A 22,109-nucleotide genomic window follows, 5' to 3' on the forward strand; every position below is an offset into this window, starting at 1 on the left:
CCTGTTCTTCTCTGAGGTTGGTATGTGCTCCAGGAGTGCCCGCCAATGACCTTCACACGTCAAACAGCCAGTGTTCACACACATAGAAGGTGGGAGGCAACATCATGGGCACCAAGGGAAAACTGGGTGCAAATCCACCCTACTCAACTGCCACTGGTCAGAGAGGAAGTGGAGCCCCGCTTCCACCAGGAGGCCCATGGAGCCCAGGGAGTCCCCAAGGGCACAGCCCGGGAAGCAGCGCACACTCACCCTCACATAGTCACAAGATTCCGTGTCTTCCTTCCAGGTGCGCTTCTGCCCCTCCTGGGGTCTCCTGGGGAACCTGTGGAGCAGGGCCTTCCTCTGCTCGGCTTCTTGCCTGCAAGAGAAATCAAAGCAGGGAAAGGAGTAGGAACTCCCTTCCCTGGCTTCCAGCCGGACACCTGCTTGGGGCTTGGGCCAACCTGGTCCTTTCCGTCCTCAGCCAATCTACGCCCACCTCTGCCCCTCGTCCTAACTACAGGGAGCTGAACAGGTCGTCCAGGCAGTTTCTTACATACAGAGTCTGAAAGGGTCTGCCTTGGCATGTGCCAAGCTCCATACATTCACTGGTGCAGGGACACTGCTCCAGCCACAAACCCCACACCAAATCAGCAGGGACAGCTCCATCACCCAAATGTGGCCCCTCTTAGCCTGGGAGCTCCTCTGGCTGCCTCGCCCTGCCTGGCTCTGCCCACAGCCGCCCTGCACACTGTGCATGCACACGGACTCGGGGTCTGTCGTATCAGCCCTGGCGTTTGGGTCACCAGCCCCATTCCTCACCTTCGTCTCCCTGCCTTCTCCCTCTCAGCCTGGTTCAACAGCCCAGCCTGGTGCCGCTGGTCCCGCTGACTCCCCGGCTCCACATTCTCCTTCAGCCTCCTGGAGCCCGAGGCAAGGGGAAGGAAGGTTGCACCCCAGTGTGTTACCGGGCATCTGGTGCTTGGTGCCTTGTGTTCAAGGTCCCGCGGTCTTGTACAGGTAAAATGAGGCATATAAACACTGGATTTAGGATATAGACTCTTGTAGGAAAGGGAGTTTCAAAGGAATGTTTCCCAAAAACATTAAACCAGTGAGAGAATTCCTGTTGTGGTGGACCCGGGCCACACCAAGGCAGAAACTGGTATTCATCAAAACATTCACAATCTTTGTAGATAGGAATCATAGTCCAGAGAGTTAGAAGTGGAGAAGCCAAGCAATGGATGCCATATTCCCAAATAATTGGTTTCAGCTACAAACATTCTGCTGGTGAGGAGAACGAGTTCCTATGTGATACCTGAGCTCCTTTGGGAGAGTGATCTTCCCTGTCCTAGAGCACTAACGTCTAACACTCCTTGGCTCCCTTGGGGTTACTCAAAGGAAAGGACATTCAAAAAGGTTTCCTCTGAACATAGAAACTCTGAACAAATTCTGTTGAGAAAGGTGCAGGGACAGTTGAGGTGGTTGAGAATAATCTGAAAGTTGCCTGTTGTGGGAGGCAAGAATAGGAGCTGGGCTGACCTGAATGGTCTCCGTCAGGGAGGGACCACACCCAAATCCCGTAATCCAATCAAGCAATTAGAGTGGATTAGAGGACTTTGTGCCTTATCCCAGGGCCCAAAAGCCATAAAGGTGGAGGTGAGGTTCACTATCTGCCATTTGAAAATGGCTCAGTGAGAGGAGCATCCCTTTGCGACCTGAAGCTCCTGGTTGAATGTATCTTGTGGACACTGTTTCTGCAGACATGGAGGCTGCCCACCTCCACCCCTCAGAGGAGCCTCAGTTCAGCGCCTCTCCCAAACCCCAGTCAGACTGGTCAAGGAGAGGCGGTGCTGAAGTCCACGGAGGACCCTCTGTGCCCGAGAGGACATCTCCTGCATCAAAGACGCTCTCCTCCCCGACTGACCCGTTGGCTCCCGCATCAGCAGGGCTGCCTCCCACCAAGACGCCTCTGAGTTGGAAGAGCCTTTCCCAGGTGGGAGCCGGGCTTCAGAACATGGGCAACACTTGCTATGTGAATGCGACCCTACAGTGTCTGACCTACACAGAGCCCCTCGCCAGCTACATGCTGTCCCAGCAGCACGGGACCACCTGTAGGAGGCAGACATCCTGCATGCTGTGTACCCTGCAGGCTCACCTGACGCGGGTTCTCTGCCATCCTGGACGTGTGCTCCGGCCCCTGCCACTCCTGCTCGCCGCCTTCCACAGACACAAGCAGGAAGATGCCCATGAGTATCTCATGTTCATTCTGGATGCAATGCAGCAAGCATGCTTGCCTGAGGACAAGCTCTCAGACCCTGAGTGTCCTCAGGACAGCACCCTCATCCAGCAACTCTTTGGGGGGTACTGGAGGTCTCAAATCCAGTGTCTCCACTGCCAAGGCATTTCGAGCACTCTGGAACCTTACCTGGACATCAGCCTGGACATCGGGGATGCTCACAGCGTCAGCCAAGCTTTGGAGCAGTTGGTGAAGCCCGAACTGCTGGAAGGTGAAAATGCCTACCATTGTCGTAAGTGTCTGGAGAAGGTGCCTGCGTCCAAGGTGTTGACTTTGCACACTTCCCCGAAGGTCCTCATCCTGGTCTTGAGACGATTCTCAGACTTGACAGGCAACAAAATGACTAAGGAGGTGCAATATCCTGAGCGCCTTGACATGCAACACTACCTGTCTGAGCAGAGGGCAGGACCCTTGGTTTATGTGCTCTATGCCGTGCTGGTGCACGCTGGGAGGAGTTGCCACAGCGGACATTACTTCTGTTTCGTAAAGGCAGGAAATGGCCAGTGGTATAAAATGGATGATGCTAAGGTCAGCGCCTGTGATGTGACTTGCGCGCTGCGCCAACCTGCCTATGTCCTCTTTTATATGCAGAAGACTGATCTGGAGAGAGACCTTGGGAGGGAGTCAGTCAAGGAGGGAGGACTCGCATCTCCCGAGGCAGACCCCACAGTGGTGGGTGAGGCCTCAGGAGAGCCGGCAACGGATCCCTCCGTGAACCTTCCTGAGTTGGAGGAGCGTGGGGAAGAGACCTCAAGGCAACAAATGACATTAGACCAGTGGAGATGCCTCCAAGAATGCAACCGCCCTAAGTCTGAACTTAATGTCAGGAGAAGAGAAATTGCTCTTCCTGCGAACGCAGTCATCCTTCACCACTCCAAATACAGACCTGAGATGCCGAAGAATCATCCTCAGCAGACCGTCGACCTGCTCACCACTGCGGCTGGGATGCTCCCACCTCAGGTGGCCGGGGACGTGGCCAAAGTCCCGCGTGTGCCAGGGAGAGCCCGACCTACCAAGAGGACGAGCAAGAAGGGACAGAGTTCTGGGGAAGCAGTCCAGGGATGTGTCTCCTAACTTTGGTGCACATGGGCGCACACACCCACACACACAGCGTCACTCACACACTCCAAACCCGAACATAGACCCATACTGGAAATATTTTGTGTTGTGTGAAGTGTGTGTTCTGTATGTATGGAAGAACCATCTATCTGGTGTGTTCATGGGATATGGCCTTCAACTGAAACTAGGAGACACTGATATTTAAACCTGGGTCTTTGTCATGATCTTATATTGGGATAGTGTGGATTTCATATGGGGTCAATCCAGGAACCTGCCTCTCCTTCAGCCTTGTGGAGAGTGGGGGCCACTTGCAGGTGAGAGGCAGTGAGCAGTCAGGGTTGAGATTGGATATGATGCTGAGGACCTGGGGTTGAAGTCAGTATGTTTGACCCTCTCATCATGCTCCCCACTTCCCAATGCTTTTCTTCTATTTATATTGAAAGAATTTTGTCTGAACACATAAGTATGTATTGGGTCTTGCTAGCGATGTGTCTTGGTCAATGCTTGGAAATTGTAGGAAGGAAATTAAGTGCTTACTTTTGGGGCAATAACTGCATCCAGACCTGATTGAACCACAGTGATTTTATTATGTTCCCTTCACTCTCTCCCACATTAAGACTGAAGAGAAGCAAACTAACAAGGACTCTTATTCCAAAGGGAAATGCCCAGCCTCCCACTGAACATAACTTTTTATGACTATTTTGCTACCATCTGCTCTGTGGCACCTCCTGACCCAGAAGCAGTGGACTCTGGATTTCAGACCAGTTCAAATTCAAATTTGGACCTGGGTTGATACCTCTGGAAAACAGTGCCAAGTTCATGAATCTAGCAAAAGCTTTTTGAGGTCGGGTTATAGGTGTTCTGTGTTATCATTTCATTTCCTACAGAGGAGTTTGACAAGTTCTTTGTAGAATGGAAATTATTGCATGACCAGCAAACGCCTCTGAGTGTGACCGTAGTTGTGCAGTTGTAACATCACATCATAATGTTATTTTCACTCTGTATCCAAACTTGGACATGCACCCTTACTGGAGAGTAAGGGACAATAGGATCTGTGCAGAAGAAATCACGCTTTTTTTTAGATTTTCATGTAACAAAAACAGATTAGAGATATAAAGTGTCAGGGTTTCTTTCATGTCTGGAAATTGTGTTTCTTTTGACCAATACAGTTTACTGTGTCATAAAAAGTGAGGGAACCTGTGTGCATGTCTTGCCAAGAGTTCCGTAAGAGGACCTGCAGGTATCCCCGTCCTCTGAAGACTGTCATAGGGAATGAGACAGCTCATGGACTCGGGGACTTGTCCTCCACAGCAGAGGACCCTGAGGAGGTGTCTGTGTGAATGAGGATATGTCTCCACCTGGACTGTTGTGGTGAACCAGCAATTCCCCCGCTGAACTGGATGGAAACGGTCAAGTCCACCACGTGCTGAGTGTCCTGCTTTTGTGCGCCTACACATACACTCCCCCCACTACACAGATGCTACAGTTTTTCGTTAGGTAAATCTATAGGACTGTCAAAGCGTGCTTCCCAATCCGGAATGTCAAGTTTGTCTTAGTGAAATCCATTTTCTAACAAATGTAGGGAAATCATCCTGGCAATTTGTAACTTGGTTGTAAACAGAAATTAACAAGTTAATCTGAAATTGTTTTATAAATGTCTGAATTTCTGATTTAGAAAAAGATCCCATCCAGAGTTCTGCAAATTACACCATGTTTTCTCCTAGAAGACATTTTCTGTACTTGTTGATATTATTTCTCTGAAATTGTTATGCAGAATATTGCATCTGCTTTGTTTGTTTTTGCTCTAAAATGTTATTATGAAGTTGTGTGGTTTTTTATTCTTAATAAAAAATTCCCACATATGATTTGGTGTGCAGGCTTTCTCTCCCCAGTATTTCAGAACCTTGAAACAGTTGTTTTATTTCCAGGCTGGCTCCTCACAGAGCCTTCTTTGCCTGCTTCCCCTGAGTGGAATTCCACAGCCACCTCTAGGTCACCTGCAGCTCAAATTCATATCCTCCCCCCATGGGAATTTCTCACTCCTACTCACTGGCTCAATATAGGGGAAGCGCCAGCAGCCATTTAAGAAGAAATGCAATGGGACATAGGGACATTATTCTTCAGGGTCTCTTCAATTATGAGAGCTCTGACCAGGAAGATGCTTGTATGAGAAATTAAGGGGGAGGAGTAGATTGAACCAGAAGCACACCATCTCTGCCCAAGGCTAGCAGAGACCCCTAGGAGGGATGACGGGAGATGGTTGGATAGCACACTGTGGGGACGGTGGAGGCTGGGCAGTCAGCAGATGGATTCTCTGGTTAGGTGTCTGGACGTCAATGCTCATCCTGTCCAGGTATCCATTAGTCAATCGAGGGGTGTCTCTCTATATCAAGATCTATTAGTCATGAGGACAGACCAAAGAATCTGCAGAGCGACCCACAGAACAGATTCACGAGTTCTTTTTTTTTAAAGATTTATTTATTCATTCATTCATTCATTCATTTATTTATGATAGACAGAGAGGGGGGCAGAGACACTGGAGGAGGGAGAAGCAGGCTCCGTGCCCGGAGCCTGACGTGGGACTCGATCCCGGGTTTCCAGGATCATGCCCTGGGCCAAAGGCAGGCGCCAAACCGCTGAGCCACCCAGAGATCCCCAGATTCATGAGTTCTTTCCTGGGAAACTGGAATTGCCAATCCTGGATGGAGTTCTAGGTGGACCTCATACCTGTTTCCAGGCTACAATGTGTTGAGTCCTGGCTCCATCAACCTGCGGCAAGATTTCAGGCTGGAATTGTTTTCACAATAGAAATCAGGGCTGAAACTGGGTTTTGGGGACAGCCCCAAGGCTAGATTCCATGGCAGTATATGGAGGTTTAATCTGGGAGGCCACATCCAATTAATGATCTGTGAGCTTGACAAGGAGGGTAGGTTCCTGGCCATGGTGGGTGAATGTAAGCAGAAGGATTACCTGACTCCCCTTCCTGAGCTTTTCTGTTGTCCAGCAGGAGAAAACAAAGTCAGGACTTTTCACAGGAGATATCCTAGGGCATGTGTCTCGTGGCAGGTTTGAGCTCAGGCAGGAGACAGGAAACAGCTTCTAGGGAGATTGTCTCCTCCTGTGAGGTGTGCATCATCCCATTACCAGCTGCTCCAATAGAAGACACCACAGATGGACCACATCTTAGCTCTGCCTCTCCACTTCATAGAAATCAAGCACAGTAAAGGCATGGAGATGAGAACAATCCATTCCACGGTGATATTATTAAAAGTGCTCATTTTAATGGGAAAAGAACCCCACCCCTGTGGTGATAAGGGGACATAAAATACATTAGCCTCCTGTTACCAGAGGGTCAGATGAGAAGGTTTCAATACAGTGTTTTAGTTTCCTTAGAAGAAGCCATTGCATTCACTCTTCTGGCAGTGGACCGAGCTAATCCTGTCTTCAGAGTGTAGGGATAGAGGAACATTCCTCAGCATCTTAAAAGCCATCTACGGAAACAGCTCAGCAAACATCATTCTCAATGGGGAAACACTGGGAGCCTTTCCCCTAAGATCAGGAACAAGGCAGGGATGGCCACTCTCACCCCTGCTATTCAACATAAGATACCTAGGAATCAACCTACCCAAAGAGGTAAAGGATCTATACCCTAAAAACTACAGAACACTTTTAAGGAAATGGAGGGAGACACAAAGAGATGGAAAAATATTCCAAGCTCAAGGATTGGAAGAAGTAATATTATGAAAATGTCAAGGGTACCCAGGGCGATTCACACATTTAATGCAATCCCTATCAAAACACTGAGGACTTTCTTTAGAGATTTGGAACAAATGATCTTAAGATTTGTGTGGAAATAGAAAAGACCCTGAATAGCCAGGGGAATATTAAAAAGAAAACCATAGCTGTCTTAAAAATTTTTAGTGATACTGTGTGTGATACACGATTTGGAATATATATGGAATCAATACATTTTGTTGCATTAGGGATTTTTCCATTTGGAGACATCTCAGTAAATCAGTTCCACGTGGTGGCTCTAGCATGTTGGGGCTCACATGTCAGCGATCACACAGAAGCAAAGAATTGAAGGACACATGGAACCTGAAGACCCCATAAGCAAGGGAGGGAACTCGGGGAGAGAATGGAATTTTAAGAAATCCCTCACGGAGGAAGAGCATGGAGTGAAGACACTCTGGGTGCACAGACGGGAGACGGTGGTGGATAAGGAAGAGCCCCGCCGTCAGGAGGGAATCCGATGCTGCGAATTCCTTCCAATGTGGCTGCTTTTGCCCTTGGAGTGTCCTAGATAATGTCTGCTTGAGGGCCTTGCTGTCTCATGCTTCTTACCTGGAAATGAAAAATAACGCCAGACATGTGGGTCTCAGGAATGTGGGAGGGAGCCCCGAATCCAGCAGCACGGCCACTGGGGAGTCTCCTTGAGAATCTCTCTCCCTCTCTTTGTCGGGCCCCCTCTCTCCCGCTACTCTGTGGTCTCTCTCTGGTCTCTCCCTGTCTCAAACAAATAAACAAATAAATCTTAAACAGAAACAAACAATGAAACGTGTTCATGTCTTGGCATCTATGTCCCCACATCCAAGTCGATTAGATCCAGGGAGCCCGGTGTTACTCAGTATTTCAGGGTGTGGGAAGCACTGAGTCCTTTGCACTTTGCTACACTGACCTCCTCTCTCGTGTCCGATCCACCTCCCAACTCAGAGACATTTTCAAGATTTTTCCAACAATGTGGTTTGGTTTTGGGGTCTGCCGTGCACAGTCTGGATCCCTGCTCAGTGAGAGGCTCCATCTCACTCTCCAACTGGCACAGATCTATCCGCTTAGCTCTCTATCTCAATCTGTCTGATGAATAAATAAAAATTTTAAAAACCCTGATATTTTCTCTACAAAATTCAAACTGTCACATTATTTTTCTAATAACTGTGATTCGTGAAAGTTATAATTCATTCTTAAAGGAAATAATGGAAACATTAAATGCATGTATATGTCACCAAAGTTTAAAACAGCATGAGAATGGCCTCCCAAATCATAAGAATCTGTATAATCACGCATTAATTACCTTTCAACAATGCATTAGTCAATCTTGCCCCTAAGAAATATAATTGTTACATAGCACCCATTAGTTAACCTCAAAACCCACATTCATTCAGTGGAGAATGTCTTTCTGAGGTGTCACCCAAGGACCAATATTGGAGTGGAAGTGATCTGAAATCCTGTGCCCACCTCTTCCTTGTCAGGAGATTGTTACACAGACGGATGACTGTCAAGTGTTCTGGACAGGTTAGAGTTGCTGGGATATGGAGCAATTCCCTGTGGGAGATGGGTCCTTGCCAGGCACCTTCTCTTCAGTCAAAGGTGGGGGTGGATTGTGAAGGGGCTGTGATTCAATCAACATGATCTAATCAGGCAGGATGCATTTAACTCCTGAAATATAAGCATTTCATTGCCTCTTTGCATTTCCAAATATTATCAAACGCCGGGTTTATAGGTTAACTTCTCAATATATATTTTGTGCCCATAATTTCCTGAAAAGAAGTCTGTCGCCATACAAGGCTGTAGGTCATTGCCTTACACGGTAGTTTGTCATTTCTTTGTGTAGGTGCTCTGGGTTTTCAAATCGGTGCTGGTTGTATATGACCAAAAACATTGCTGCCAACACTCCACCCACGCTGGTTTGGACAAATGGTCTTTCAATATAAAGAGAAGATAAGCAATGGGATGAGGGATGCATGAGGACACGGTCAGACATGCTCACACTGACCCCAGGTCCTCAGCATCATTTCCACACTCAAAGCTGGCTGCTCACTGCTTCTAATCCTGCCACCTTCAAGTGGCCCCATTTTTCCCCAAGGCTGAAGGAGGGGAGGATTCACCCAATGTGCTTCCAACTGTGCTAAATCCATCTATTACTAATATCCATAACCTATACCAGCTTGCTCAGATAACTCTGTCGTCTTCCATATCTGGATGAGAGTGGATTTTGCTTTGGGAAGATAGGTTTGGCTCTGTTTGGTTGGGTTTGCTTTGGTTTGGTTTGGTTTGGTGTTTTGATGGCAGGGAAGCAAAAGACATGTAAGGTGACTAGAGGGGGAGAACAGGCCTGCTCAGACCTTCTTCCGCTAGCCTTTCTCTCTGGACTCCCTGTGCACATGGAAGGAATCCTCTCAATTGCACATGAAGTCCCAATTCTGCTGGAGAGCCCAGCATTAAAGCCCTATGCTCAAGCCTGCCTGCATCCTCACCCTTGTGCCCTATATTCCTGCAAGTCCAAGAATTCTTAGGCTACTTTGCTAGTTCCAATCCCAGCATCCCCTCATGATGATAGGCCTTCGCACCCTTGGACCTCTGGGATCTTCTGAGGCTTCCAGAAAGTAGGGAACATTTCTATTACTGCACACATCCCATGAGTGCCCAGGAAGCTGCATTTTCCTCAGAAGCCATGAGATAGCAATAGGGCGGCATCCATGGGATGAGACATGGGCTTGAGGCTCAAGGGGCCAGACTCTGACCTGGGTCACATAATGATTGCCTGAATGGGAGTTACTTAGGGGTTGGGGGTGGGAGAAGGATCACACACTGTGGCTTTTCTACTGCATTCTGACTTTTTAAACCCTAGTGTGCTCATAGAGGAGCTCTTCTACCTCCACCTACAGGCATCTGCACAGACAGAGGGAACACCCTTAAACAGATGCTTTGGAGTGAGAAAAGAGCAGTCAGTTGTTTTTCCAAAAAAAAGAAATTCTCTAAATACAAGTATGGAGGTGCTTGGTGTGGTTTGGTTTCATTTGGCATGGTGTTGTATTGTTTTTTCCCATGGGCCCATATCAGAGATAACCCTGAGAAAGAGAGACAGAGAGAGAATGAGATAGATGATAGATAGATAGATAGATAGATAGATATATAGATAGATAGATAGATAGAGACTGTGGCCTTGGTCTCGTGCTATTTGGACGACTTGTCAACCATTGCCTCCTTAGGAAATCATCAGGAGGGTAAAAAATCTCCTTGCCCAGGTCTCAGAAAGGAGGCATCATGATCCAACATTAAAGATGGATCCAGAATATGTATAGAGGGAAACCACCCACTCATCCCATTAAAGACCAACCTGTGACCCAGGGCCCATACAGTACACAGGGCTCCCTCACAGGGTGCACAGGGTCAATGTTCCCTATGCAGTACTTCACCAAGGAGACTGGGTGTGCAGGAGACCCTCAAAGTCTACATATCCCCCAAAACTATCACGCTGTTGTCTCCTCTCAGTTAATTAAGGCTGGAGGAATTAAATTAACTATAGAGAGTTTCAGAATTGCTGAGATTAAAAAAACCCAGAAACCAAATCAAATGAAACACATGCACGCTATTCATCAGTGGTAACATTTTATTAAGGGAAATAAAACACTACACACGATTCTAAATTATGGCTGAGAATAATCGAAATGCGCAGATGAAATATTGCCCATCACAGTGCCCACAAAGCTACCACCACAGTCTAGAAAACTCATCTCAGGAGAAAACACAGTGTCCATTTGCAGAGCCCACAGGGGCTGTTCGCAGCTGAAAACCCAAATGCAGACATGTGTATGCCAATGAGAGCTTAAAGTCTGAGTTTCTATTTCCATTGGAGTGACAAGTGCTCATTCGAAATTCCCTCCACTTCTTGGAGAATCTATTTGCTGAAGAGAAAATTGACATTCCAGAGGGAAGAGTAGCCTTCTCCACAGCACACGGATTTCCCTAAAAAAAGGGCATTGTGTGCCTTTGGGGTTCAGTGTCTGTGCACGGCCCCAGGAGCATGAGAGGAAGCAGGCTGTGGACCCGGAAATTCCCATGCAAAGCAGCTGAGCAAGTGTTGATTCCCCACATGAGTCCAGGAGGGGCCACGTCCTCAGGTCCGCAGTCACCCCGTCAGGGTGCAGTGGGGTGGAGGACAATGTCCGAGGCTAGGAGCTGGCTCATTCGCTCTCAGTGTCTTCTGAGGATGAGGACACCTGTAGGTCACCGTGGAGGACACTCCAGGGGCCACAGACACAGGCTCCGTCCGACATGTGGGGGGCAGGGGGGCCCTGAGCAGGGCCTGGCTTCTCGGGAGGAAGGAATGAGGGAGCTGCGAGGAACCGGGAGCTCCAGCAACTTCTGTCCAATCTGGTGAAGACCATTCTCAGGGGCTGAGTGGGGGCCCACGCAGAGGGCGCCCGTGGGGGCTTGGTGCACGGCTGCAGCATCTCCAGGTGAGGTGTGGCAGGTGTGGGCTGGGGGCCCTTGCTTGGCCGGAGGGCAGGTGTCTTCCTGGGCTGCCGGGGCCCGGCTGTGCATCCACGGGCACATCTGCTTCCTGGAGGACACAGACTCCCGGAAATCCCCACAGGGACTTCCTTTATGATCCCGGAGGTGTGCTGGCTGGGGCTCCATCACGGTTTCTTTCAGGGGTTCTGGGACCTGTCTAGGGGCATCTGGGCACATTTCTTGCCTGGAGTCTGGAGGGGCATTTGGGAATTGTCTGCCAATGCGTTGCTGACAGCGGGACGGGTGTTCTCCTCAGGATACTTGGGTGGTGCCTGGGTGTGTCCCAGCCCATGGCCCTGGGAGCCAGCCTGGGGACCCTCGAGGGAGACTCTGCAGGGCCTCTTGGTTCTCTGCTGCACAACCAGGCTGTCAGCCCTGACACAGGGTTGGCGAGCCGGCAGAGGGGTGTCAGTGATCAGCACTTGCTGGGCACCTCGAGGTCCACCAGGTGAGCTGAGGCTAACTTTAGGGCTTCTGAGATGAGAGGTGGAATGGGACCGGAGTCTTATGTCAGGGGGCTGAGTACGTGGTTCCATCGGCAGGGCAGGCTCAGGGATAGAAGGCCTCCTCTTGGTGTAGACGAGCATCGGCATGTGTGGACACTGTGGGAAAAGAAAACACACGGGACTCCATGAGTTTGGCCCCGGCACCAAGGCAAAATGAACATTCAGGAAAGAAACCAACAAACGCCCACGACCTTAGTAACCACCCCCTCCCCCGGAACAGGGAAAGAAAGAGTTGGGATCTGTTGACCTAGGAGTAGGGAATCTGGCTGCAGGGCTCGTCCAAACAAAGGCCTGACAGGATGCTGTTGATGCCCTTGAGACATGGGGGGGACACGCAAAGTCCTGCCTCACAGCGATGCTTCCTCCATTGGACCAGCGCTTCCATCCTCTCTGCTCATGAGGAGATAGGAGTCCTGCTGCTGGAGAGTCATGGTGGGAGCTCCTGAGTGGGGATGGGCAGTGTGGGATGATGTGTCACAAAGGACAGCGGCCTGTTCTTCTCTGAGGTTGGTATGTGCTCCAGGAGTGCCCGCCAATGACCTTCACAGGTCAAACAGCCAGTGTTCGCCCAAATACCAGGCATAAGGCAACATCATGGGCACCAAGGGAAAAAAGTGTGCAAATCCACGCTGCTCAACTGCCATTGGTCAGAGAGGAAGTGGAGCCCCGCCTCCCCCAGGAGGCCCATGGAGCCCAGCGAGTCCAGAAGGGCACAGCCCGGGACGCAGCGCACACTCACCCTCACATAGTCACAAGATTCCGTGTCTTCCTTCCAGGTGCGCTTCTGCCCCTCCCGGGGTCTCCTGGGGAACCTGTGGAGCAGGGCCTTCCTCTGCTCGGCTTCCTGCCTGCACCAGAAATGAAGGCATAGAAAGGAGAAGGAACTCCCTTCCCTGGATTCCAGCCGGACACCTGCTCGGGGCTTGGGCCAACCTGGTCCTTTCCCTCCGCAGCCACTCTACGCCCACCTCTGCCCCTCATCCTAACTATCGGGAGCTGAACAGGTCGTCCAGGCAGTTTCTTACATTCAGAGTCTGAAAGGGTCTGCCTTGGCATGTGCCAAGCTCCATACATTCACTGGTGCAGGGACATTTGTCCAGCCGCAAACCCCACACCAAATCAGCAGGGACAGCTCCATCACCCAAATGTGGACCCTGTTAGTCTGGGAGCTCCTCTGCCTGCCTCGCCCAGCCTGGCTCTGCCCGCAGCCGCCCTGCACACTGTGCATGCACACGGACTCGGGGTCTGTCGTATCAGCCCTGGCATCGGGTCACAAGCCCCATTCCTCACCTTCGTCTCCCTGCCTTCTCCCTCTCAGCCTGGTTCAACAGCCCAGCCTGGTGTCTTGGGTCCCGCTGACTCCCCGGCTCCACATTCTCCTTCAGCCTCCTGGAGCCCAAGGCCACGGGAACGAGGGTCGTGCTCAGTGTTTTATGGGGCATCTGGTGCTTGATGCCTTGTGTCCAATGGCGCCACAGTCCCTGCACTTCACCTGTGGGAGGAAGGGGCAACGGTCAGTGCATCCACTCAAATGCCAGTGAATCTGTCAAGCACACGAATGGGAGGCCATCGTCATGGAGTGGCACATGGGATGAGGACAGGGGACATCGTATCTGCTAGTGAGGTGTCAGTATAGTGAAGACCTCTGGATGCTTACTCCCCATCCCGTGGAAGGAAGGAAAGGGGAAGAGGGATTGGAGGTGTCAGGTTGAGGACAGGTGGAAACATCATTAAGACTCGGGACAAACACAAGGCTCGATCTGATCTTATGGTGCCCTGGGGCTGATGCTCAGAGCCTCTGAGTGTCCCAGTGTGTAGCCTGGGGGATTTCCTGCCCATGTCACGATGGACAACTGAGTCCGGGCCACGATCTTCTGGGAGCCTAGCCTGTCTCAAGACTCCTGGCAGAGCTCCTGCTTCAAAACCCATGCCAGCCTCCCCACTCACCCTGCGATCCTCCTCCTCTGGACTGGGAACTCTGAGGGCCAGTCCTGCTATCTGTGGCCTCTTGCCTTTCTGGGGTCTCAAGGGACTGTCGGGCCCAAGGTGGGCATGACCAGCCGCCATCAGTCCCACCTTCTGGAGGGACAAGTCAGTCTGCTTCAGGGATGGGTTTCGGGTAGCCTGAGGGAAAAGAAACAAGAGAGTCCTATTCACCTGACCTAGGCGTCCTCACTGTACCATCTTCCCAAGAGGCCTTAGTGAGCTTCAGGACAGTGGTGCCAAACACATTTCCCCCTGTCACTTCTCTTTCCTCCTTCCTGCCTACGCTCTCCTGGCCAAGCCACATCCCCGCTCTGAGGAAGGCCGCCCTTAAGGAAGGACTCTTGTTGACACTATCATTAAGTCTCTCCAAATCCCCTGTGGGAACAAAACCAGGGACGGGACCTCTCCCGATTGAGGTCCAGTGGGATGCACCATGGAACACGCAAAGGGCAAAAGCGTCAGGAAAGTGGGCTTCCCTCTCTCATATCTGAATGCCCCTTGTGACTCCAGAGGAAGCCATAGTTAAGTCCAAATTCATTGGGAAAACACATTCTTCTCTACTCGATGGGAAGCTGCCCATCTGAACACTTCCATTCCATGTGTTCGTGGCAGTGCCCCCAATTAACTGCCATTGAAGGTTTGGGAGGTGAATTTCTTTTCACCTTGGGAACCAGGTAATTCTTCTATTGAAAAAAAGGTCAATTATTTATGGGACAGTGAGTGTGTGTGTGTGTGTGTGTGTGTATGAGGGAGAGTGATCACCTGAGCTGTAGGAAGGACAGAGGGAGAAGCAGACACTCAGTTATCAGAAACCCAGTGAGGGCCTGGATCCATCTCCAGAGCCTGAGATCACAACCCGACCCAAGTCAGTCCCTGAAAAAACGGAGCTGCCCAGGCGCCCTGATCCTGTGTCTTCTCTAGGTCTGCAGGGCCCAGTGAGACATTTACAGGCCTTCTGTCCCTGCTCGTCCACCACCCCACACCAATGTGACACCTGAGGCCCCATTCCACTGGCATTGGAACCTCCGGGTGTCCAGGGCATTCACAGCCATGCCTTGGTTCAGTCTCTGTCCTCAGAACATGTTAGACCAGAAAGAGTCCTTAACCCGTGGAGGAAAGGCCAATCCCTCCATCATTTCCTCACTGTCCCATTGCTCTGTCAGGGAAGGTCGGACCAGTGGCCCGAAAACTCACCTGAAGTGCACTTGTGGTCCTCACGCCCATCAGGAGAGGCTGAGAAAGGTCCTGGACAGACTCCGCTGCAGGAGACTGGGTGTCCCGTGGGAGAGAGGGATGGTCAGGAATGGCCACTTCCGTTGCTCCCGGACTTTTATACTGCCCCAAGGTCACGTGACATTTCAGCCACTTCAAAGACATCCACCTAATCCTCTTAGCTGCTGCAGGGATTGAGCCAATCAGCAGCTTCAACAGGCTAATGATGTCCTCATGAGAGCGATTTCTATGACTCCGTGTGTGTGCCTGTCTGTGTGTCTCTGTGAATGGAGGTGTGAGTCCATGTGGATTTGGTGGAGATTGGAATTTCTGCAAGTGAAATTATATTGGTACATTTTAGCATCGGAATTAGCCTCAGGACTCATGTTTCCTGAACTATTGGTATTTTACCAACACTTCTGCTGAATTTAGACCTAATGGTATTAAAAATGGGGTCAGGGTTTGAGGTTATTCAAGATGTTATATCCATTTTGTCAACTAACTTTCAGTTAAAAACTGAAATATCATAAAGAGCAAGATCTTCCAATCGGCTATAATTGCTTGATTGGATTAAGGGATTTGGGTGTGGTCCCTTTCTCATAGAGACCTTTCAGGCCAGCCCAGGTCCTAATCTTGACTCTCTCATCAGACAGCACCTTCAGGTCTTTCTCAACCTCCCTAACTGCCCCTGCTCATTTCTGAACCGAATTTGATCAGTTTCTATGTTCAATGGATATCTCTATGAATGTCCTTTTTCTTCCTCAGTAACCTCAAGTGAGCCAAGGAGTGTTAGACGTCAGTGCTCTAGGACACGGAAGATCACTCTCCCAAAGGAGCGCAGGTATCACATAGGAACTCGTTCTCCTCACCAGCCAGAATGTTTGTAGCTGTAACCAATTATTTGGGAATATGGCATCCATTGCTTGGCTTCTACACTTCCATCTCTCTGGACTATGATCCCAATCTACAAAGATTGTGAAGGTTTTGATGAATACCAGTTTCTGTCTAGGTGTGGCCCGGGTCCACCACAAGAAAAATTCTCTGGCTGGTTTTATGCTTTTGGGAAACATTCCTTTGAAACTCCCTTTCCTACAAGAGTCTCTATCCTTAATCCAGTGTTTATATGCCTCATTTTAACTGTTCCTCAGGGAATTCCACCCCAATATCCTTTATATTCTCTTGATTCAGTTGGAATATGTTGTAGGCTTGTGCCTTTTTCCACATTGTGGGCTTGGCAGGTGTAGATGCAGGTAGGAGGGCACCTGGTTAGCTTGTGGTTTGAAAGTGTCATTATGGCTTCTTCCGCCCACAGAATTGCTAGTGTCTGCTGAAACATTTTTGAGTCGTCACGACAATTCATTCCTACTTGTGACCATGATCCTTTGCATTGGGAAAGGAGGCATCTTTGTGCAGGATAAAATAGTGAAGAATAATGAAGTATAGGAAATTGTATAAGTCTAGGAAAGGTTGAAACCTAAGTCTATTTGTCTTCTTTACTGACCAGAGGCCAAGAGAAACAGGAACATTTTGACAGGCCTTGGTCAGTGACTGGGCTTCACAAGCCCTGGGGCCCTGGTGAATTCTTGATGTTCACTTGTCATCCCTGGACACTAAGAGAATAAAAGTGTCATCTCTGAAGCCACCATGTTTTAGGATATTGATTCTGTACCCATGGAGTTCAATAAAAGCTTGTGTAGGATGTTTTATATGATATCTCCATTTTTACCTGAAAGTTTTAATCCCTGAGCCTAACCTGCCAATGAAGACACATACTGAGACCCCTGATGAGACTGTCCAGTCCCATTCCACATCTCCTCTGAGTAGCCCTAAAGTTAGCCTCAGCCCACCTGGTGGACCTCCTGGTGCCCAGGAAGTGCCGATCGCTGACACCCCACAGCCAGCTCGCCAACCCTGTGTCAGGGCTGACAGCCTGGGTGTGCAGCAGAGTCTCCCTCGAGGGGCTCCAGGCTGGCTCCCAGGGCCATGGGTTAGGACACACCCAGGCACCACCCAAGTATCCTGAGGAGAACACCCGTCCCGCTGTCAGGAACGAATTGGCAGACAATTCCCAAATGCCCCTCCATACTCCAGGCAAGAAATGTGCCCAGATGCCCCTAGACAGGACCCAGAACCCCCAAAAGAAAGCGCGGTGGAGCCCCAGCTAGCACACCCGCAGGAGCATCCAGGGAGCCCCTGTGGGGAATTCAGGGAATCTGTGTCCTCCAGGAAGCAGTCATGCCTGTGGATGCACAGCTGGGCCCCCGCAGCCCAGGAAGACACCTGCCCTCTGGCCAAGCAAGAGCCCCCAGCCCACACCTGCCACACGTCACCTGGAGATGCTGCAGCCATGCACCGAGCCCCCTCGGCCGCCCTCTGCGCGGGCCCCCACTCAGCCCCTGAGAATGGTCTTCACCAGATTGGACAGAAGCTGCTGGAGCTCCCGGTTCCTCGCAGCTCCCTCATCCTTCCTCCTGAGAAGCCAGGACCTGCTCAGGGCCCTCCTGCCACCCACCTGTTGGACGGAGCCTGTGTCTGTGGCCCCTGGAGTGTCCTCCACAGTGACCTACAGGTGTCCTCATCCTCAGAAGACACTGATAGTGAATGAGGCAGCTCCTGGCCTCAGACATTGTCCTCCACCCCACTGCCACCTGACGGGATGACTGAAGACCTCAAGACGTGGCCCCTCCTGGACTCATGTGGGGAATCAGTCATTGCTCAGCTGCATTGTGTGGAAATTCCCGGGTCTACAGTGTGCTGCCTCTCATGCTCCTGGAGCCATGCACCCACCCCCAAAACACACCTTGTACTTTCCTTAGGGAAATCCATGCACTATGACAAAGGCTACTCTTCCATGTAGAATGTCAATTTTATCTTCTGCAAATAGATTCTCAGGCCTCGCGGCGGCTCCCTGCAGAATGCATGTCCCCTCTTCCCACCTCAGGGTGCAGGGGCCTTGGCCGGGAATGGGCATCTGATCGCCCTGATGAAGTCCAGCCGGACGGAGTTGCTGGAGCACAAAGTCCGACAACTGCTGCTCGCCTTGCAGCGCAGAGATGTCATCTCCATTTGCAGCTTCTTAGACGACTATCGTGGATTCGCCACCACGGACGAGGTGCTGGACCTGCTGTCCACTGAGTGAGCACCTGCCCCTCCGCAGCCCAGGGCTGGGTCACCTGCTGGTGGGGAGGCTGGGGATGGTGTGAGCTTCCCGGCCTCGGGCTGCTCCCCCACCTGGAGCAGGGTAACCCAGGGCCTAGCAGGTCCTGGAGGGCAGCCCCAGGGCCTGGCCTGTGGCGGGTCGGCCAGAGGGGCTGTGCCTGTGCTCAGCAGCCATCCTCCTCACTTGTGAGGAGACTTGTGCCTCCTCCACCCATCACCAGGGGCCTGAGCTGGCCTGTTTCCCCATTGAAAGGGAGGTTTGAGAGTCCATCGGGGGTCTGTGTCCTGGGGCAACCAGACCGGGGGACCCCGGGGTGCCTCAGGCCCACTAGGATATGGGCCATGGGCCTGGCTGGAGCCCTTTCATGCTCAAGCCTTCAGGAGTCCCCAGCAGGTGCGGGCGATTCTCTGGGAGCTGCCCGTGGCCCCACGAACAGAGGTGACGGCTCCCGGGGCTCCAGCCTAGTCGGGGTCAGAGGGTGACAGCCCCCATGATGAGAAGTCACGTCCCCAGCACAATTCATGGGATGCCCCCGCCCTCCTCTAGATATGGGTGCATCGTAGATGCGTGGGGTAACAATGACATGGTCCTGCAGCGCTGGAAAATGTGAGTGACTCCGGCTCCTGCAGGAGGGCCTTCCCTCTCCAGGAGGGCAGTGAGGGGGCTGTGGGGTGGGGAGGCTGCACCCTCACCCCACACATCTGCAATTCCTGTGACAGGGTAAAGGTCTAAGGCCCCTTCTGGAAAAGAGCACAGGAGAGCAGTGGATGGGATGCGGGCTTGGTGGGAGGCATTGGGACCCCTAAGGAGTCCTTCTCCATGCCCCCCAACCCTCTCTCTGCCCCACACCTGGGGCCAGAGCAGAGGGGGTGGGAAGCATTGCACTCCCCAATCTGGTAGCACCTGGACCAGGGGGCACAGCAGGTGCTCAGGAGGGCTGGTGGGGGCTCCCGGACCAGGCGGCCCCCGCCCCGTGGGAGATGGGAGATTAGAGTCAGTGGAAGGACACCCCCAGGGCCCCCTCGGGAGTGAGGCAGCACAGAGCCACAGGAGGGAAGGTGGCGGTCCTGGGCAGTTCCTGGCAAGCCCTGGCAGGACACAGAGCCCGAGCCCTCCTGGCTCTGACCTACCCAGAAGACAGTGTGTGCAGTGAGGGCAATGACAGGCCAGATGCCCCCCGTCCCCGTACGCCTGCCGGTGGACTCAAGGGGCAGGTGGGCAGGGACCAGGCTGAGGAGGGACCCCCGCTTCCCCAGGAGAGATGGTGATGGTCACTCCACTGGCCGTGGGCTCCCCAGCACAGAGGCTGCGTGCCAGCCCCTCCTCGGGGAGCAGGCCTGTGGCAGGCAGGTCCGCCAGGTGGCAAGGGGACGAGGATCAGGACTTGCCTCCAACATCCTGCAAGGGATGCCGGGTCCCTGGGTCCTGCAGGGCTTCCTCAGGACACCTGTGAGTGATGGTGCCCTGTCTTCTGACACCTGTGCCCTCCTGTCCCTCCCCAGGGCCATCTCCTGCATGCTGGAAATATGGCTGGATTATTTTCGGGATGAATTTTGTCAGCTCCCAGAATTTCCCTCCCTGAGGATGATTCTGGAATTCATGAGGCAGCGCATGCCAGGCTCGGACGTGGAACTCCATGCCCGGCGTTACCTCCAGCAATTCAGACGCCTCCAGCAGCGGAGCCAGAGGGGGTGGCCGAGCGGGGACAGGGGGTGCCCGGCGGATCCAGCCTCTATGCAGCTGGGCCGGGAGCAGGGGGTGGGCTCACACCCCACCCCACGGGCTGTGGGCTGGGGACACCTCCCAGGGCTCTTGCCCCCACACATGTGGAGCAGTGGGAAGAGTGGCCTTGATTTGGGAGGAACGTGGACAGTCTGCCCTGATGGTGATACTTTGTCTTCTTGGAGCTACAGCTTTGGACCGAGCAAAACACCCTGAACCCGCTCTGGAGTGTGCCCCAGCTCTGACCGTGGGGCCTACTGCCCCGTCGGGGCCTGAAGGGATCGAGGCCATCCTGGCTGCTGGGGCTGAGGGCTTGGCCTGCGCTGAGGCACCCACTGGGGAGGCAAAGTCGTCACTGGTCTAGTTCACTGCTCCGCCCTGCAGGAGCCCCCTGCACCCCTGCGAGCCTGGAGGAGGAGCAGGTGCCACCCCTGCTCTCAAGGTCATGGATGTGCCCGAGCAGCCTCCTAACTCGATGGAGCAACCAGCCATAGGACCGAAGCAACCCTGTGAACCACCTCGGGAGCCCGCCCCAGCTCCGACTGTGGGGCCTGCTGAAGCTTCAGGGTGATGGAGCTGGTCCTGGCTGCTGGAGCTGAGGACTTGGTCAAAGCCGAGATGCTGGCTCCTGAGTTTAAGGTAGTGCAGATGCTGGTCGAACCTATGATTCCCTGCCCTGATGAGGAAGAGCCACCTGCACCCGCGGCCACCCCAGAGGAGTAGGCCCAGGAGCCTGCAATTGGGGTCCCCAGAGTGTCAGAGCCACCACCTGCCTCCGAAACAACCTGCTTCGACCCCTGAGCAGCCCCCTGGTCACCTCGGGAGCCCGCCCCAGCTCCTGCCACGGGGCTCGTGGTGGCTATAGCCCAATGGAGCCTTCCCCTCCCTGTCATTGCATTGTTACTCTATTTTATGATTTTCGTAAACCTTTTGTAAGGGTTTATATATTTTATTTGTAATAAGGGATAAGTTAACCTGGTACAAAATTTACTCTGATGCTTCTGAATTTCACATCGTGGTACTTTAGGTCCATTCACAGTGTTGCAAGCCCCCTGGCCCAGGGCGCCGAGGGACACAGCCGAGGATCCGTTGCTCCCCCGGGACAGGCAGAGGCCGGGAGGACCCAGGACAGCCAGGTCACTCCTGCTGCCAGGCCCAGAGCTGTGCAGGTCAGCAGCCCCGCCCTGGAGCACCCAGGCCCTGCACACTGGGGGCTGTTGTAGTTACTGCGGGAGCTGACTCCAGGGCTGCACAGCTGGCTGCCTGCACTGTTGTTGTCCCTCCTGGTGTCACCCTGTACCTGGGACTGAGCAGGGGGCTCACAGGATAAACTCCCACTGAGCCGTACACCTGGCAGAAGGCGGGGCAGCTCCCCAGGTACACACACCTGAGAATCAGCACAGCAGGACCCTCCCCCAGAAGAATTGCTAGAAGGTAAGGGGAAAAGCCAGTTATTGACCAAGCAGCACTGGAAAGTTCCAGGGGAAGTGGAGGGATTTACAGTATATAGAATCAAGATTTGTGGTTTCCTGCCTTGTTAATTTTCCCCATTCTCACTGGTGTGAGGTGGGATCTCATGGTGGTTTTGATTTGTATTTCCCTGATGGCAAGTGATGCGGAGCATTGTCTCATGTGCGTGTTGGCCATGTCTATGTCTTCCTCTGTGAGATTTCTCTTCATGTCTTTTGCCCATTTCATGATTGGATTGTTTGTTTCTTTGCTGTTGAGTTTAATAAGTTCTTTATAGATCTTGGATACTAGCCCTTTATCTGATACGTCATTTGCAAATATCTTCTCCCATTCTGTAGGTTGTCTTTTAGTTTTGTCGACTGTTTCCTTTGCTGTGCAGAAGCTTCTTATCTCCATGAAGTCCCAATAGTTCATTTTTGCTTTT

The 22,109-nt window shown here is 52.1% G+C and overlaps 1 protein-coding gene across 1 annotated transcript; it reads left to right on the forward strand.

The window, feature by feature from the left end:
- The first annotated feature begins 1,741 nt into the window (after positions 1 to 1,741).
- Positions 1,742 to 20,938, forward strand: LOC140605397 (ubiquitin carboxyl-terminal hydrolase 17-like protein 6). The gene is made up of 4 exons (XM_072777664.1): positions 1,742 to 3,265; positions 18,275 to 18,468; positions 19,996 to 20,184; positions 20,776 to 20,938. The coding sequence occupies exons 1-4, from the start codon at positions 1,742 to 1,744 to the stop codon at positions 20,936 to 20,938; spliced, it is 2,070 nt and encodes a 689-aa protein (XP_072633765.1).
- Positions 20,939 to 22,109: the final 1,171 nt, after the last annotated feature.

The sequence above is a fragment of the Canis lupus genome, chromosome 15, assembly GCF_048164855.1.
Source record: "Canis lupus baileyi chromosome 15, mCanLup2.hap1, whole genome shotgun sequence".
NCBI lineage: Eukaryota > Metazoa > Chordata > Mammalia > Carnivora > Canidae > Canis > Canis lupus.